Source organism: Acipenser ruthenus, chromosome 55, assembly GCF_902713425.1.
Source record: "Acipenser ruthenus chromosome 55, fAciRut3.2 maternal haplotype, whole genome shotgun sequence".
In the NCBI taxonomy this organism is placed as follows: Eukaryota; Metazoa; Chordata; class Actinopteri; order Acipenseriformes; family Acipenseridae; genus Acipenser; species Acipenser ruthenus.
The window spans coordinates 2,170,552-2,187,976 of NC_081243.1; the positions used below are offsets into that span (position 1 = coordinate 2,170,552).

General features: G+C 40.4%; 1 protein-coding gene across 2 annotated transcripts in view; it reads left to right on the forward strand.

Moving 5' to 3' along the window:
• Window positions 1-411: 411 nt before the first annotated feature.
• LOC117401677 (6-phosphofructo-2-kinase/fructose-2,6-bisphosphatase-like) overlaps window positions 412-17,425 on the forward strand; it is a 52,933-nt gene continuing 35,919 nt past the window's right edge. Inside the window, exon 1 of one of the 2 annotated variants that reach the window (XM_059017218.1) lies at window positions 412-899. In XM_059017218.1, coding sequence (XP_058873201.1) covers window positions 848-899 — 52 coding nt within the window. In that variant the 5' untranslated portion in view covers window positions 412-847. Of the gene's footprint in view, window positions 900-10,690; window positions 10,953-17,425 lie in introns of those variants that run through there. The other variant, XM_034002471.3, reaches the window with a different exon arrangement.

Here is a 17,425-nt window from a genome sequence, read left to right on the forward strand (position 1 = left end):
TTACTGTTTCTGTTTTTAATACGCTACTGACGCTAAGGATTTCAAATATAGTCTAAAGTAATATATTACTTATTCCACACCCACACCCACTCAGACTTTTGAAACCAGAGTTACGCCTCGGGTGCTGTTAATGGATCCTTTGTGGCATTTGTTTGCCTATAAGTTTGTTTTCTGTAAACATTTATGAAGGCAAACGTGTTTAATGAGATTTGCTTTAACCGCCCCTCTCTACTCCCCCAGCACGACGACAACACGGCCAAGACAGCGGAGGGGGGGGGGGGGGCGGCTGGTACAGACAGGTCTGTATTGATCGATGGGTGTGTTTGTGAGAGAGCGGTCGGGTGTGTCAGTAAACGGGGGGGGGAGGGGGGCAGAGGGGAGGGGGTCACTGGAGACTCTGCACCAGAGATCCTCTGTCTTTTATTATTGCTTGCTTTGAAATGAAGAGGCGGGACGTTGTATTGTGACGACATGTAGTCGTCTCAAGAAATGAGGTGTAGTCGTTGCACAAATAAAATGAATGAATACAAATACCATATCAAGAGAAACATATGGGGTATTGCACGAGTCTAAGCAAACCTCATTATCTTTTTGTACTTTGGCTGTGGAGACTTCTCGCACAAGTTTTCCAGACAGGAGACCAGGTTAACTGGAAGTCTCTGAAGCAGGGGAACACGCTGCTGCTGCTGCCTGCACATTAAACGCGTGGCTTCCGAAGCCTCACCGCGCAGTCTCTATCGCACGAAGAAGGGAACACGAGCTGTACCAAGGGTCTTATAGGCACACATTACACGGGCTATGAATTCAAATCTCTCCGCGGTCAGCTCGGGGTTATAAGCTTTAAACAATGGCTGTACCAGGCAACGCAATAACAACACCACTGTGTTACCGACCACAAGGTAAGTGGCTATTATTATTATTATTATTATTATTATTATTATTATTATTATTATTATTATTATTATTAATCCCGATTTATAATACCTAATATTATTTAACTGTTCAACCAACGGGGTTAGTAGAAAAAAGGGAAGCTAAATTGTAGCAGTGAAGCAGCTGCGTCATTAATTTTTTCTTGGTTTGCATGTGTTTCACATTGCGCTGTTGTTAAAATGTCACCTTGTGATGAATATGTGCAAGTGGTGAACCCGGTTGCAACAGACTCCTCGGTAAAGTCAGATTTGAGCAGCCACGCTTGTTTAAGTGCTGTCCGCATACATGATGCGGGGCGGGGGGGTTATGTAAGGGTTACACCGCCTATTTAAAATATTTAGTAAAGTATAGAAAACAACAACATATAATACAATAATGAAGAAAAAAAAATCAGTATGTGTTTAAAACACGATTTGGGGGAAATATGGGGTCCAGTTTGTGTTTAAGAAGTAGGCTGATTTATAATGTTGTTGCTGCAGCAGTATGAGGGCTACGTCAATTTCGATCGTTAATAGTGATTAGAATATTAAAATAGACTCTAACCCAGTATGTATTCAGCAGGTACATTGAGGTAAACAAAGTATAATATGCTTTCTCTGAAAAACACCGTTTACATTCTAAACACATTTTATTATTATTATTATTATTATTATTATTATTATTATTATTATTATTATTATTATTATTATTATTTATTTCTTAGCAGACGCCCTTATCCAGGGCGACTTACAGTTGTTACAAGATTCTACAACAATACTGTGCCGATGTATTTTTTGCGTTCATATTTGTTTTTCATATTTGTTATTAGGTTAAGATTCTGCTGCATTTATAAAGAGAGAACTACTCTAGACCAGCTGCGTGCGTGTCGGTATGTGTCTGTGCGTGGCAGTGTGTGTCTGTGCTTTCATTGGTCATGGTCTTTGAAAAAAAAACAGTTCCCGCCCGGGACAGATTTAAAGAAAGACAGAGCTTGTGTTATTTTATTCCTAAATGAATCGATCCCTACAGTATACTTGTACTATTACAGTATGGGATAGTATAAAAGTAACTCCTATTTTTTAAAGGAGACAATCGCATTTCTGTCACAAAAAAAGAGACCTTGAGGTTGTACAATGATTATTATTTTTTTAATTAACGCGTGTTTCTCCACTTTCCAAAAAGATAACTGGGGTAAGTGCTTTGTTCCACAGGCACCGTGCTGTTTTTGTCTGTAGACATAGGAGCAGTTCATATTGATCATTTAAATTAATGTTGTATATAGATCAGCCACTGATTAAAGCTATTGACTAGACCTGGTTTTTAATTGAGTCCTGTTAAGCAAAAAATTGAATTAACAGTAGGGGGTATTTAAGGAGGCACTGTCTACCAACTGCTTAGAAAGGGCATTGTACCCTTATTATTATTAATTTCTTAGCCGACACCCTTATCCAGGGCAACTTACAATTGTTACAAGATATCATATTATTTTTACATACAATTACCCATTTATACAGTTTGGTTTTTACTGAAGCAATCTAGGTAAAGTACCTTGCTGAAGGGTACAGCAGCAATATCCCCCACCTGGGATTGAACCCACGACCGGAGGGTCAAGAGTCCAGAGACCTAACCACTACTCCACACTGCTGCACTTATATAAGTTTACCTTGGTAAATGGATAGCAAAGTGTAATAACGCTTATGATTTTCCCAAACCGAAACTGATCTGAAACCAACATGCATACAATCCCATGCCGAACCGAAACCGAAAATGATTTTGTGCAATGAAAAAGCGTCTGCATTCTCAGCACCAATCCTGCGGCATTCTCAAGCTCTCATCACGCATTTTTTCTGCTTGTAGACTATTCATATTAACATCCCTTAATAATTTTAATATAGTAACGTAAATGAAACGTTATGACAAGACTCACCTGCTTCATAACGCCTTTCACACTGGTGCTCCTACCCGGGTCACAATCCTGCCCGTACCTGGGTACCTGAAACGACGTACCTGGGTCTAGCCGGGTCGGCAGCGACCCACCTTAGGATGTGGGTCGACATGCTTTGACCCGGGTCGAGCGAGACAAAATGCATGATGGGTGTTTGTAAGCGGACAAAATAACAAACAGCCACGTCTGCGTGAAGGTTTCATTTCCATAAGCAACATTTCTGTTTGTTCTGTTAGCCATATTTCTGTTGCTTGAGACACATTATGAGCCAGTTTGCAGCAAGGTTGAAGAAACATTTGCGCTAATCATCATTTGGGTTGACAATTCAATGCAGAGAAGCTGAACAGATGAAAGGGTGGTCATGTGGATGTTGCTGCTGCCAAGGCATTGCACACGCACACTGTGTAGTTGCTTCTGACACCCAGGTTGACCTGCCTTCTTCAAAAAGCAGTGTGAAATTCTGTAGCGGACCCGCATGACAGTGTGAAAGGGGCTATAGTTCATCTGGGTGTAGAGGTTTGTTGATGGAAGGTGCTGGTGCTAGTACTAGCAGACATAGGCAAACACTGGGCCTGCACACCTGAACCTAAACCGCATACTAAGAAGTGAAAAGCTGAAGTGGAAGTTTGAGTTAAAAAGAAAGAAAAAAGTAGAGTGTTGCTTCTGTTATTACTCTGTGTAGATCTAATAAAAAACGAAACAATCGTAAACTGACTAAAACAGCGAAATACATGTTAGTTGAGATCCTGAAACACTGTCAAACTGGAAAAGAAGCGAAAGGGATTATGCAGACAAATATCTGGAAGTTGTTTAAATGAGAGTAGAGCAGTTTATTTTATTAAGACTGCTTCATTTTAGAACATAAGAAAGTTTACAAACGAGAGGAGGCCCCATTCGGCCCGTCTTGCTCGTTTGGTTGTTAGTAGCTGATTGATCCCAGAATCTCATCAAGCAGCTTCTTGAAGGATCCCAGGGTGTCGGCTTCAACAGCATTACTGGGGAGTTGGTTCCAGACTCCACGATTCTCTGTGTATGCACTGAAATAGTTTAATTTGTCTGCTTGCTTTTTTTGTTGCATTCTATCAGCATATTGATTGAAATCATTTTCACGAGCTGCAGTTCTACTCAGATGTGGTTTGCCTCTTACCACGGCAACAATGTGGTACCAGGAAAATAATAAATACAAAATGTTTAATGTCTCTCTCTCTCATAAAAAAAAAAAAAAAAACACAACCGATCTGACTTGCATCCCCAAAACATAGTGAAACTGGTAAATCATTTACAAACATTGTAAAGCCCAGTGAGGTATGGTAAAGTATCTTTAGAAACATGACAAACCACGGTAAGCATTGCTAAATGCACATTACATTCATGCCAATTTACTGTAATAAACTTTTACAAGGGGAGCATCAGAATCACAGGATTTGTTTATGCATTCAGATTTATTGCAGATGTAGATTATGGAGATCTACATTATGATACTGATGGCTCTTATTGCAGATGTAGATTATGGAGATTTACAAAATAAATTTTCTATACAGTCGTGGTGTACAGCATATACAGCATACTTGTTTTTCAAAGTAATCCACTGCTACAAAGGCAAAAAGGCTCTATAAACCCTAACCCTGGAGATTGTGATAATGTAGCCAGTGTCCATAAAGGTTAACGTTTAACAGATCAGATGACCAGGAGCTTTGCCTGGGAATATTTGAGCTGACATTTGGTAAAGGACACAAGCTTGGCCGATCAGCACACATTCTCTAATGTTTTGCAGAACGGGGGGGAGGGTCACTCAGTAATATTAATATTATAGCCTTGGCAGTTCCATATAGTGCAGTGGTTTGCAGCCAGTTTGCAAGTACGGCTCCTATTGAAAGGCTTTCTTCCTCTTCACAACTTGCAGACAAGGTGGGAACCCAGCTGCAGGCAGAATGAGAACTATAGAGTGCGCAAGGCAGGTAGGTAAGGCACTTACGGGAGGTGAAAGTAAATAATGAATGACAACTCATTAAATGTTAAATTTAAGAATATTGAATTTTAGCATCAAATAATAAATACTAGCATTACATATTAAATTCATGTATGAAATGTTAAATTAACATCAAATAATAAATTCAACATTGAATATTTAATGCAAGTATTGAATGTTAAATGCAACAGTCGAATGTTAAAAACTAGCATCAAACATTAAATATGAGTTTTAACCATTCAGTGTGCCTTTTATCCATTCGGTGTGCACTTTGTCATTCGATGTGCTTTTTATCTGTTCGATGCATGCACTTGCAAACTGTCAATCAATCCCATCCGCCCCGCCCGTTCCCACCCCTTCCACATCAGGGAGATCGGTGTTCCTCCTTGTTACCGGTTAACCTGTTCAGCCAATGAGGGGCTTTGATTCTCAAACTGAAATACGGTAGCTGTCTTGTGCCATCTGTTTTGTGTGTAAAAAGTTGCATATTAAATAATGTTATTAAGCCTTGCGATTTTTTTTACAACAGTTTTTATTTTATTTTATTCGCATAAATTCTGTTTGCCCCTGAATTAATCAAAATACTTTGAAGCCACTCTATTATTATTATTTATTTCTTAGCAGACGCCCTTATCCAGGGCGACTTACAATTGTTACAAGATATCACATTATTTTTACATACAATTACCCATTTATACAGTTGGGTTTTTACTGGAGCAATCTAGGTAAAGTACCTTGCTCAAGGGTACAGCAGCGTCCCCCACAAGGGATTGAACCCACGACCCTCTGGTCAGAAGTCCAGAGCCTTAACCACTACTCCACACTGCTATTAGTTTCTAGCATATAATACCTTTTATTTGTAGTTCTGTGTAAGTATTCATCTTTTATTTGACGTTTTCTAACCGCTTTAACTTTCACAGACGTGTACTGCTCACTTCCTGTTTTCATGCTGAGTGAAAACATGGCAAAATTCACGGGTGACCACCGTGAATCGTATCCTTAACCATGGCCGATGGCACTACCCAAAGACCACTAGGGTAATCGAACATAGCCCATGGAGGCTGCAAAAGGGTTAGGAATCTAACAATCGCACTATTCAACCGCAATTGCTAAAACTATTCTTTTTTGTCTTTATCAGCAATTGATAAAATTATTTATACAAAAAGCCAGTAAACATAGAACTGAAGTAGAGCGTATTGTACTTCACCTAGATTAGGATCCTGTTTACTGTTCTAATCACTGTCTGACAAAGAATACTTGACTTTTCATTAAACTATCCTGCCAAACCTGCTCCAAACTGGTTAAATAAGTTGTTCATCCCCCATAGTTGCACACTCAAGAGCACCCTCACAGTGTTTTTTTTTTTTAACGTGAGCACCATCTTCAAGCATGATCACCTTTTAATATTTAACATATCTCATAATGCTAAATAACACACTGAAGACTGAAGCGGTTTAAAGACTGCACATTCAAAAATGGAACCAAAGTAGTAAAAATAGCAAAATTGCACAAGTAGATCTACATAGATTCAGTACACATGGATCAAACTCAATGAGGGAAAATACTACAACTGTACCCTATTGTAGTTCCATGAAAGGTGAAACAACTTTCATAGTAAAAAAAACAAAACACCTTGTAGGCAAAATGCCCCTCTCTGTAGATTCTTATCCCGAGCAGCATGAGGTTTTCCTGGAGGAACGGGGGTTGGTGCCTCAGAAAACTCCCTGCTGTCCAGGGTTAAAAGCTACATGCTGTGTTGAGAACTGAGAGAGACTCCCTGACTGCCCTGTGCTGATAAGAGAGATTACAAGAATGTCTGTGCCTCCTCACACAACTAGTCTGATTAACCCATTAAGCCCTCACGTCTTAGAACAACAAACAATGCTTTTGTTACTACAGTACGTTTACAAATGCGTCTTTGGCTGCTAGCAAAAGTCACAAGATTATTCTCTTATCCAGATGGTACAAAGTTACCCAAATGTCTGCCATCCAGTAACCTGTATTAAAAGGTTCACAGACCCTGATTAGGACTAATCTTGCTTGGACTTTACCTTAGGAAAACTAACCAGGGTCTATAAAACCAGCCACTATGAAATCAAGTTTGGTATTTATTAGTATTATAGACTGCTGTTGGATTTTGGCAATCCAAGAGACTTTCTTTTCAATACTGTATGCTGTGAAAGTCTGCCAGTCTGAGTTGTAGCTAGGTTAGTCAGTCACATAGCAACAACATCTTGCTGTATACAAGTGTTGCCAGTGTAACTCTTTCCCAGGGCCATCTTTTCTTATATGTGAACGCTCCAAAATAGAAAAGGCAGGAATCCAGGACAAGAGCCAGCCTTTACATATATATATGAATGCAAAGCAGACTTAGGGCTGCCTTTTTGTATCACGTGACCAATTTGGTTACATAGCTCAGAAGACACTCCCATACTCCCACGCGTGCGAAAGTTAAATGTAAATAGAAAGGAGAATGCTCTGCTAGGCAAGATGGCAGTGGATCAGTATTGAATTGTAATTATTTCTACATCAGACAACTTTTAATTATAAAATATTAAATTTAAAAAAAGAAAATCCAGCGGGTCAACATTCAGGTTGTTTCTTTCACATAATATACGAGCTGCAGTGCATTCATAATTAAGCTTAATTTGTCACAATTGCATTTTCTTCCTGTTATTTAGTAACTAAGAGATTTATGTAAAAACTGCAGGATTGTGGATCTCAGTAATGATCAATAATGCTGACGACTTGGCATATTCAGCCACCATTGGTTATTTTGCACGCAATAATATACATAGCTACAGAAGTGTGGGTCTTTACATTAAAATATCGATCATTTCTTTCAGCTGCTTGCTTTTACACACACACAGGGTAGCAGTGTGGAGTAGTGGTTAGGGCTCTGGACTCTTGACCGGAGGGTTGTGGGTTCAATCCCAGGTGGGGGACACTGCTGTTGTACCCTTGAGAAAGGTACTTTACCTAGATTGCTGATATCTGTGTAATGTATAATGTGGTATCTTGTAACAATTGTAAGTCGCCCTGGATAAGGGCATCAGCTAAGAAATAAATAACATAAAACACTCTTCTCATCCACAAATAGTAAGATCATTGATTCATCAATTAAAAGACAGAGCGTGCTTCAGCCTTGTTCACACAGCCACGTGCAGGTGATTTTTTAACAGACAGTGAGCACGCAGAAGCAAGAGGTGATGTGAGCCCTTCCCCCAATACACACACAAACACACAGTTTTAAGAAAGAGAGTAAATGTGGAAAAGCTGAATGCTGAAGTGTCAAGATATTCCCAGAGCTAAAATAACTAGAAAAAGAAAAAATATATAAAGATAGTGAATGCAGAGACGGTGGGATTAGTATTCCTTTATATAGTTTTCTTTTTCTTTTTTATATTTCATGTGCCCACTTCTCCAGTTTTCTACAATAAGATCAAAATCTGTTCCTCCTCCATCAGGTTATTCCCTCTCCCCACACACTCCCTCTCCCTTCAAACCTGCATCAGAAAACCTGTGCTGTGTGTGCCACCTGCATTCAATTTGTAAGCCAGTCTGCCGCTGTCTTGGCAGATTTCCCCCCAGGCCACATGGCGATTTTCGTTTTGCGATTCAGAATAAAAACAACAATATATTTGTGTGTTTTTTATTGGTATGTTGATACCTTTCTTGCTTTTGTTATTGATCATCTCTGGATGCTTTACATTACATTGAGCAGCGTGTGATTAAATACATAACCTTTACAGTCAATAAAATAAAACACAAAATATGGTTTAATTGCTATCTATATTATATATTATCGTAAACCATAGATATGAAATGGTGGACGTGAGGTCTTAGTTTGTCCTCAAACCTGAAAACGAAAGACTCAGACTCCAGGTCTCAGAATCCAGGTTCCAATGGACCAGGTTTTCCTCCAAAAGGAGCGAAGCAAAGAAAGTCAAAGGGACAGGATTTTTTCCCTTCCTCCAGATGGAAACACTTGCACAGTGACTTGCTCTGTATGCAGCACAGTTCTGTTATTTTATTTAATACTTTCTTTTAGAGTATTTTTTGTTGCTGAAATTGAAACGCAAAGGAAGTGCAATCATTTGGAGATATATACTGCACTGGGTGCATACAAACCTGTTAAACGGTTCAGCATGCTAGAGTGATGTGTGGTATTTATCTGAATAATTGATTAATCAAAGCAACAATAGACAGATAGATTACATTAATAATCGTTTCATGTAGCACAAGCTTGTTATTGTGATTATTATTGTTAATGTTCTACTGGTGTTAGAGACATGGTTTATTATGTATTGTGCATGTTTATGAGCATTTGATATATGACAGTGTATTGCTGTATTTAGATTAGGGCAATGAAGTTGCCGTAGCTATATATGTGGGACAAGGGTTTTGTTATGTTCAGTAATCTACCAAGAGAAGGGGTAATGCTAATATTCAGTCTTTACTTGGAATGGTTGGGGACTAGAGAATAACAATGACAGTAATAATGAGTAAGCAATAGAATAGTTAACAATCGTGTTTGTAGACAAAGACGGTATTCATGCAGGTTACACAAATGCGTATAAATGAGAAGAAACATGTGTAATGTAAAATATATGAATGCTTATTGTAAATGAAATGAATGTTAAATTATAGTTTATTTTCATATAAAATGATTCCAGGTGTAACCAGTTATTGAATAATTAATCCTGTTAAGAGTAGGCGTGGCTGGGGGTTATGTAATGCCATGCCTTCCCTCAGGAGGGAGCAGTAGGGTTTGGTGGTCAGTCGTGAGCTTGTCTTGTGAATGTCAGTCATTATTATTATTATTTATTTCTTAGCAGACGCCCTTATCCAGGGCGACTTACAATTGTTACAAGATATCACATTATACATTATTTCACATTATACAGATATCACATTATTTTTACATACAATTACCCATTTATACAGTGGGGTTTTTACTGGAGCAATCTAGGTAAAGTACCTTGCTCAAGGGCACAACAGCAGTGTCCCCCACTGGGGATTGAACCCACAACCCTCCGGTCAAGAGTCCAGAGCCCTAACCACTACTCCACACTGCTGTCATTGTATGTACAATCTGTAGTCATTTTCAATCTGAGTGAAGTATCCATTACGAAAATAAATATCTATACCTGTGAATGCTACACAACATAACATTATGTCAAAATATTCAATAATATATATATATATATATATATATATATATATATATATATATACGATAAAATTGATACTGTGCTGCATTGAAAAAAATATATATATTAATAAGAAACATCTGCTACAAATCAAGCATTACTGTATATCCTGGGAGCTCTTCCATTCTGAGTGCAGGCTATCGTTCCATAAATGTGAACACACAAAGGCGCCTTAAACCGCAAATGTGAATGGGGGGGCAGACCTAGAATTTCCAGAGGATGCTTCGCGGTCTGCTTAACTTTAAATGAAGTTAATGACTTGTGTTAATATCTTCTGTTACATTGCCGATTTCTATTAAGATTATGTATTGTTTAGGTAGGAGTTACTCAGGTGTCACTGGTGCTTCTGTAGTTTCAGCTGGTACAAACCAACATGTTTGAATCACGAACCTCCAAATATGGTTAAAAAACAAAACAGACACATAAACGTAAAACAAGTCCCCACAAGGGGGGAAAAGAACAGACCCATATTAGCAACTGTACCTTAAGTACACTGAAGTATTCAATGATTAATGCTAATCACGATCTGTGAAAGTTTGTTGAGTTCATGTCCTGCACAGCGCATGTGGGAGCAGGTATTGCGAGCACGTGCAAGTGAAGGCTGCCAAGTGAGGACTCCACATGTCTGGTGATTGGGATGCAAGGTTCACTCATGCTGCACCACTGTCAGTAACTGCCCTGTGAGTTTTGTCAGATTTGCAACCAGTGGCTTCTGGAGTCTAGTTTCAGATCTGTCGAGTAATAAAAGACAGACGGAGTTTGGCAGCTGCTGGGACAGTCAGGCATTTCTGAAGTTTGTTGATGGATACGTTCAAAGCCACGATGTCACAAGAGAAGGCTGAGCTGACCCAGACGCCTCTACAGAAGATCTGGGTGCCTGGAATGAGCACCCAGGTGCTGAGACGCAGGGGGTGTGAGTAACTCCTGGGACTTCAATTAGCTTTTAATGACCGGAATGGCAGAGTCAGCGATCTATTGAGTAGCTCCCTCATCCTGAAGTACCCCTGGCATTCAAGGATTCATTTCACAGGGTCCTTATTCTCCCCTGATAGGATGCCTGTCCTTGAGGGGTGTTGAAGAGCTACTTTACCAGTAATGAATGTATCAAACCTAAACTGAATGTACCAGAATCTCAGGGTGTATGGAGCTGCTTGTCATTCTAGATTTCATTTAGAGTTTTGCATATCGGATCTACTTGCCTGTTTGTTATGAACTTTGCACAAAGTGTCACAAGTGTCACAGTCTGGGGGGTATGGAGGCTGTCTGTCTGACGGTCTCTGTGTCAGACTTATATTTTAATTTAGAACCGCTTGTCCAATTGTGATGCAACTTGCTAACCTTCTTTAGCTCATAGTTATTGAGTGCATCATAATCTGGGGGTATTGAAAGCATATTCCTGTATGTCAAACTTACATTTTTACATGTACTTACAATGGATACATAACATGGTACTGTTTCATGTTACTGATGTCTCTAAATGATCAGCCGTAGAAGATATGAAATGTAAAATAAATGGGCCAGGTAAAAACTGTTCTCAATAAGCCCCAGTGCACATTGGATCTTTACAATATTAGAGCTATGGAATTTTAGGATTAAGACATAATTAAAAAAAAAAAAAAAACGTGAACATAATTTAGAACTTTTATTTAACCTCATGTAATCAAAGAAACTACACAATTATATTGCAAAAGTCTGCCAGAAGCCATAGTAGCAGTACAGTATTTCAAAGCGGTATGTAACTCAATATGTTAACGCAACATTCGACTTTATGAAGCAAAATGAGTTTAGGGTGGTGCAAAACTTTTGGCCAGAGTTGTAGTGGCACTTATTCCAGAGTATGGTTTGGGGTACCACTTTAAAATAATGACTGCAATAGATTTTATATCTCATATTTTCAAGTTACATTTAATTGAATTTTCACATTTTAATTAACTCCAAATGAATACCAATTGAAAATTATATGCATTGTTATTCATAAGATTTGTGACCATAAAACCCACTTTGAAACTCCTTGGGATATAAAATGTGCTAAGCTAGCAGATTTAAAAATGGGGTTTGAAGTTAGTCCCAATTGTGTCTTGTTTAATTTTTGTGACATTGGTCATTGCATGCATTAGCTAGTGTGGTCAGTAGGGTGTGTGCTGTGTTAATACAGTAGGGTGTGCAGTGTTAATACAGTAGGGTGTGCAGTGTTAATACAGTAGGGTGTGTGCAGTGTTAATACAGTAGGGTGTGCAGTGTTAATACAGTAGGGTGTGTGCAGTGTTAATACAGTAGGGGGTGTGCAGTGTTAATACAGTAGGGGGTGTGCAGTGTTAATACAGTAGGGTGTGCAGTGTTAATACAGTAGGGGGTGTGCAGTGTTAATACAGTAGGGGGTGTGCAGTGTTAATACAGTAGGGTGTGTGCAGTGTTAATACAGTAGGGGGTGTGCAGTGTTAATACAGTAGGGCGTGTGCAGTGTTAATACAGTAGGGGGTGTGCAGTGTTAATACAGTAGGGGGTGTGCAGTGTTAATACAGTAGGGGGTGTGCAGTGTTAATACAGTAGGGGGTGTGCAGTGTTAATACAGTAGGGTGTGTGCAGTGTTAATACAGTAGGGTGTGCAGTGTTAATACAGTAGGGTGTGCAGTGTTAATACAGTAGGGTGTGCAGTGTTAATACAGTAGAGGGTGTGCAGTGTTAATACAGTAGGGTGTGTGCAGTGTTAATACAGTAGGGTGTGTGCAGTGTTAATACAGTAGGGTGTGTGCAGTGTTAATACAGTAGGGGGTGTGCAGTGTTAATACGGTAGGGTGTGCAGTGTTAATACAGTAGGGTGTGTGCAGTGTTAATACAGTAGGGTGTGTGCAGTGTTAATACAGTAGGGGGTGTGCAGTGTTAATACGGTAGGGTGTGCAGTGTTAATACAGTAGGGGGTGTGCAGTGTTAATACAGTAGGGGGTGTGCAGTGTTAATACAGTAGGTGGTGTGCAGTATTAATACAGTAGGGGGTGTGCAGTATTAATACAGTAGGGGGTGTGCAGTGTTAATACAGTAGGGGGTGTGCAGTGTTAATACGGTAGGGGGTGTGCAGTGTTAATACAGTAGGGGGTGTGCAGTGTTAATACAGTAGGGGGTGTGCAGTGTTAATACAGTAGGGTGTGTGCAGTGTTAATACGGTAGGGGGTGTGCAGTGTTAATACGGTAGGGTGTGCAGTGTTAATACAGTAGGGGGTGTGCAGTGTTAATACAGTAGGGGGTGTGCAGTGTTAATACAGTAGGGGGTGTGCAGTGTTAATACAGTAGGGTGTGCAGTGTTAATACAGTAGGGGGTGTGCAGTGTTAATACGGTAGGGGGTGTGCAGTGTTAATACAGTAGGGGGTGTGCAGTGTTAATACAGTAGGGGGTGTGCAGTGTTAATACAGTAGGGTGTGTGCAGTGTTAATACGGTAGGGGGTGTGCAGTGTTAATACGGTAGGGTGTGCAGTGTTAATACAGTAGGGGGTGTGCAGTGTTAATACAGTAGGGGTGTGCAGTGTTAATACAGTAGGGGGTGTGCAGTGTTAATACAGTAGGGGGTGCAGTGTTAATACAGTAGGGGGTGTGCAGTGTTAATACAGTAGGGGGTGTGCAGTGTTAATACAGTAGGGGGTGTGCAGTGTTAATACAGTAGGGGGTGTGCAGTGTTAATACAGTAGGGGGTGTGCAGTGTTAATACAGTAGGGGGTGTGCAGTGTTAATACAGTAGGGGGTGCACTGTTAATACAGTAGGGGGTGTGCAGTGTTAATACAGTAGGGGGTGTGCAGTGTTAATACAGTAGGGGGTGTGCAGTGTAAGGGTATTATTTTATATTTCTTTTCCATGCACACAGAAATGCATTGCTGTGTAGTGTCATCCACATTATAGTAGATTGTATAATAGTGACTGCGGAGGGATTCTCAGGTGGCTTTTTTTATTGGTTTCCCAGCATTTAGTGGGTACATGGTTAATCCTAAGGTTTAAAAGTGTAGGAAATTAAACTGAATCCAACATCCTGAGTATAGATATTCTGTTGGAGAGGAAGCATTAGGTTTGAATAATATATATGCAATGATTAGGAAACCTTATCTTTTCATCAGAGTACAGAGTTGCAGTTTCTGTTGGATAAGCAAGCACTGCAGTATAAATAGCCAGAAGGTTATTCACCCTGTTAAGCTGTGCTGCTTGAGGATTGCAAGGCACTATTGATGTTGAAGTGGTTCAGGCTTGGATCAAAGGAAGAATAATAATGTATTAGCCATGTTCCATGAGGTCTGTATTGGGTTTGAAGATAATGACGTTTTGTGAAAACTTAGCTTTTTAGTAAAAAAAACTAAATGATAATTTGGAGGCCACACTATTAAAATCACGATAATATCCTGATCATTGTTGTTGTTCAAACCATAGTTTGGATGTGGCCTAAATATATGAAGGGTTTATTTGTATTCCGTTTTATTTAACTTTATGCAGCAGCAGATTAAGATACTGCTTCCCAGAGGGTCTCTCCTGGTAAAGGCACTGCTGTGTGGTGTGCAGGGGGAGTCACACAGTCTGGGGAGTGCAGGGGTCCCAGAGGGTCTCTCCTGGTAAAGGCACTGCTGTGTGGTGTGCAGGGGGAGTCACACAGTCTGGGGAGTGCAGGGGTCCCAGAGGGTCTCTCCTGGTAAAGGCACTGCTGTGTGGTGTGCAGGGGGAGTCACACAGTCTGGGGAGTGCAGGGGTCCCAGAGGGTCTCTCCTGGTAAAGGCACTGCTGTGTGGTGTGCAGGGGGAGTCACACAGTCTGGGGAGTGCAGGGGTCCCAGAGGGTCTCTCCTGGTAAAGACACGGCTGTGTGGTGTGCAGGGGGAGACACAGAGTCAGAGGAGCGCAGGGGTCCCAGAGGGTCTCTCCTGGTAAAGGCACTGCTGTGTGGTGTGCAGGGGGAATCACACAGTCAGAGGAGCGCAGGGGTCCCAGAGGGTCTCTCCTGGTAAAGGCACGGCTGTGTGGTGTGCAGGGGGAGACACACAGTCAGAGGAGCGCAGGGGTCCCAGAGGGTCTCTCCTGGTAAAGGCACGGCTGTGTGGTGTGCAGGGGGAGTCACACAGTCTGGGGAATGCAGGGGTCCCAGAGGGTCTCTCCTGGTAAAGGCACGGCCGTGTGCTGTGCAGGGTGTCACACAGTCTGGGGAGTGCAGGGGTCCCAGAGGGTCTCTCCTGGTAAAGGCACGGCTGTGTGGTGTGCAGGGGGAGTCACACAGTCTGGGGAATGCAGGGGTCCCAGAGGGTCTCTCCTGGTAAAGGCACGGCCGTGTGCTGTGCAGGGTGTCACACAGTCTGGGGAGTGCAGGGGTCCCAGAGGGTCTCTCCTGGTAAAGGCACGGCTGTGTGGTGTGCAGGGGGAGACACACAGTCTGGGGAGTGCAGGGGTCCCAGAGGGTCTCTCCTGGTAAAGGCATGGCTGTGTGGTGTGCAGGGTGCAGGGCATGAAGTTAAGGTCATGAAGGGCAAGGCAGTGTTGCCTTCATTGGGTCTGAAAATTCAGGGGCACCAAGGCAGTTCTAGGGGGCAAAAAGGCAAAACATAAATCCAACCCAAGGGCACCAAGGCGATTTCATACTCACTCATAAAACAACAAAAAAGAAAAACAGAGAGCCTATTATGTTGATGACATTTGAATTCAAACAAACATAAATCAATGTTTTCTGAGTGATTCACACACTAATTATTACAAAAATAAAATATAGATCACTTTCCAATGTAAAAATAAAGTGGTATAAAAAATCAAATTTAAAAACAACAAACTTTTATAATGAAAAAATACAAAGGGTAATTTGGCAAAAAATAAATATTCATGGTATTTTTACTGAACTCGGTTCGCCAGTCACCAAGGGCTAAATATAGTGCTTGTCTGTGTCCTGTGTCCTGTAATTAAAGCTTTTTTTAAACCCTCTATGCCATGTGTTTCATAATTTAGGGTAAGCAAGTTCAACTGGCTTTCATGTAACAGGTTGTCTGCTGGTGAAGCGAACGTTTAATCAATGCATTTTTAAATGTTTAAAATAGTATTCTTTTCACAGATGATTGGATATTATTATTATTATTATTATTATTACACGGCACTGGTTCTAATTTATGGAAAAAGTGAAATCCATGCTCACTGTGAAAAAATACAGCCTTAGTGAATACAACAGCACAAATAAGCGATGTCAGTTGTTCGGTCTGCAGCCTCTTTGCAACTGTAGTTTTCTAAGTGCTATAACCTGTACAACTTGTGCAAACAATGTGGGTTTGGAAAAAAATGATCAAACAGCTGGATGTACATAATGTTAGATGTTTACTTTTGAGAGACTTCATATAGTTTCACAGTTCTTGAAATTTACATTTGCAAAGGATTTACAGTTTTGTTATGGTGCATTGCTGGACACTCGATTCAAGAAAAAAAAAAGGTATGCTGTTTTTAAGCAGCAGTGTGGAGTAGTGATTAGGGCTCTGGACTCTTGACTGGAGGGTCGTGGGTTCAATCCCCAGTGGGGGACACTGCTGTTGTACCCTTGAGCAAGGTACTTTTCCTAGATTACTCCAGTAAAAACCCAACTGTATAAATGGGTAATTGTATGTAAAAATAATGTGATATCTGTATAATATGAAATAATGTATAATGTGATATCTTGTAACAATTGTAAGTCGCCCTGGATAAGGGCGTCTGCTAAGAAATAAATAATAATAATAATAATAAGCAAACACATATAACCCCTTTTATGAAAGCACATGTTTTACTAGTTAAAAAGCAGAACTACGTAAGGTAGTGAGAATGTATTACACAAAAATAAATGAAAACAGAAATCAATGTACTTCTCAAGGTTGTATTTCGTTCACTATGATGTTATCTCTCCTACTCGTTTCATAACGCAGGGAGCTGCTACTTGAACCATGTCTAAACCAGTTTTTTTTGTAAGAATTTGAGCAAAACTAATAATTATCTACCTACTGTGTTTTCATTTTTAGTGTTGGTGTTTTAGGTGGAATAACACCGAATTACAAAACAGCAACGGTCATTCAAATGTCGATATAAATTAGCAATTGATGCACTGAAGACATGAAAGGAATTAGAATGTATATTGCACCGTTGCATTTTTAAGTATTAAGAACATAAGAACATAAGAAAGTTTACAAACGAGAGGAGGCCATTCAGCCCAGCTTGCTCGTTTGGTTGTTAGTAGCTTATAGTCGCGGTTTTGGAATTTGAGAGTCGCAGGTTGGAATTTGAGAGTCGCGGGTTTGAATTTGAGAGTCGCAGGTTGGAAGTTGAGAGTCTCACAGTTTGGAATTTGAGAGTCGCGGGTTGGAATTTGAGAGTCGCGGGTTGGAATTTGAGAGTCACAGTTTGGAATTTGAGAGTCG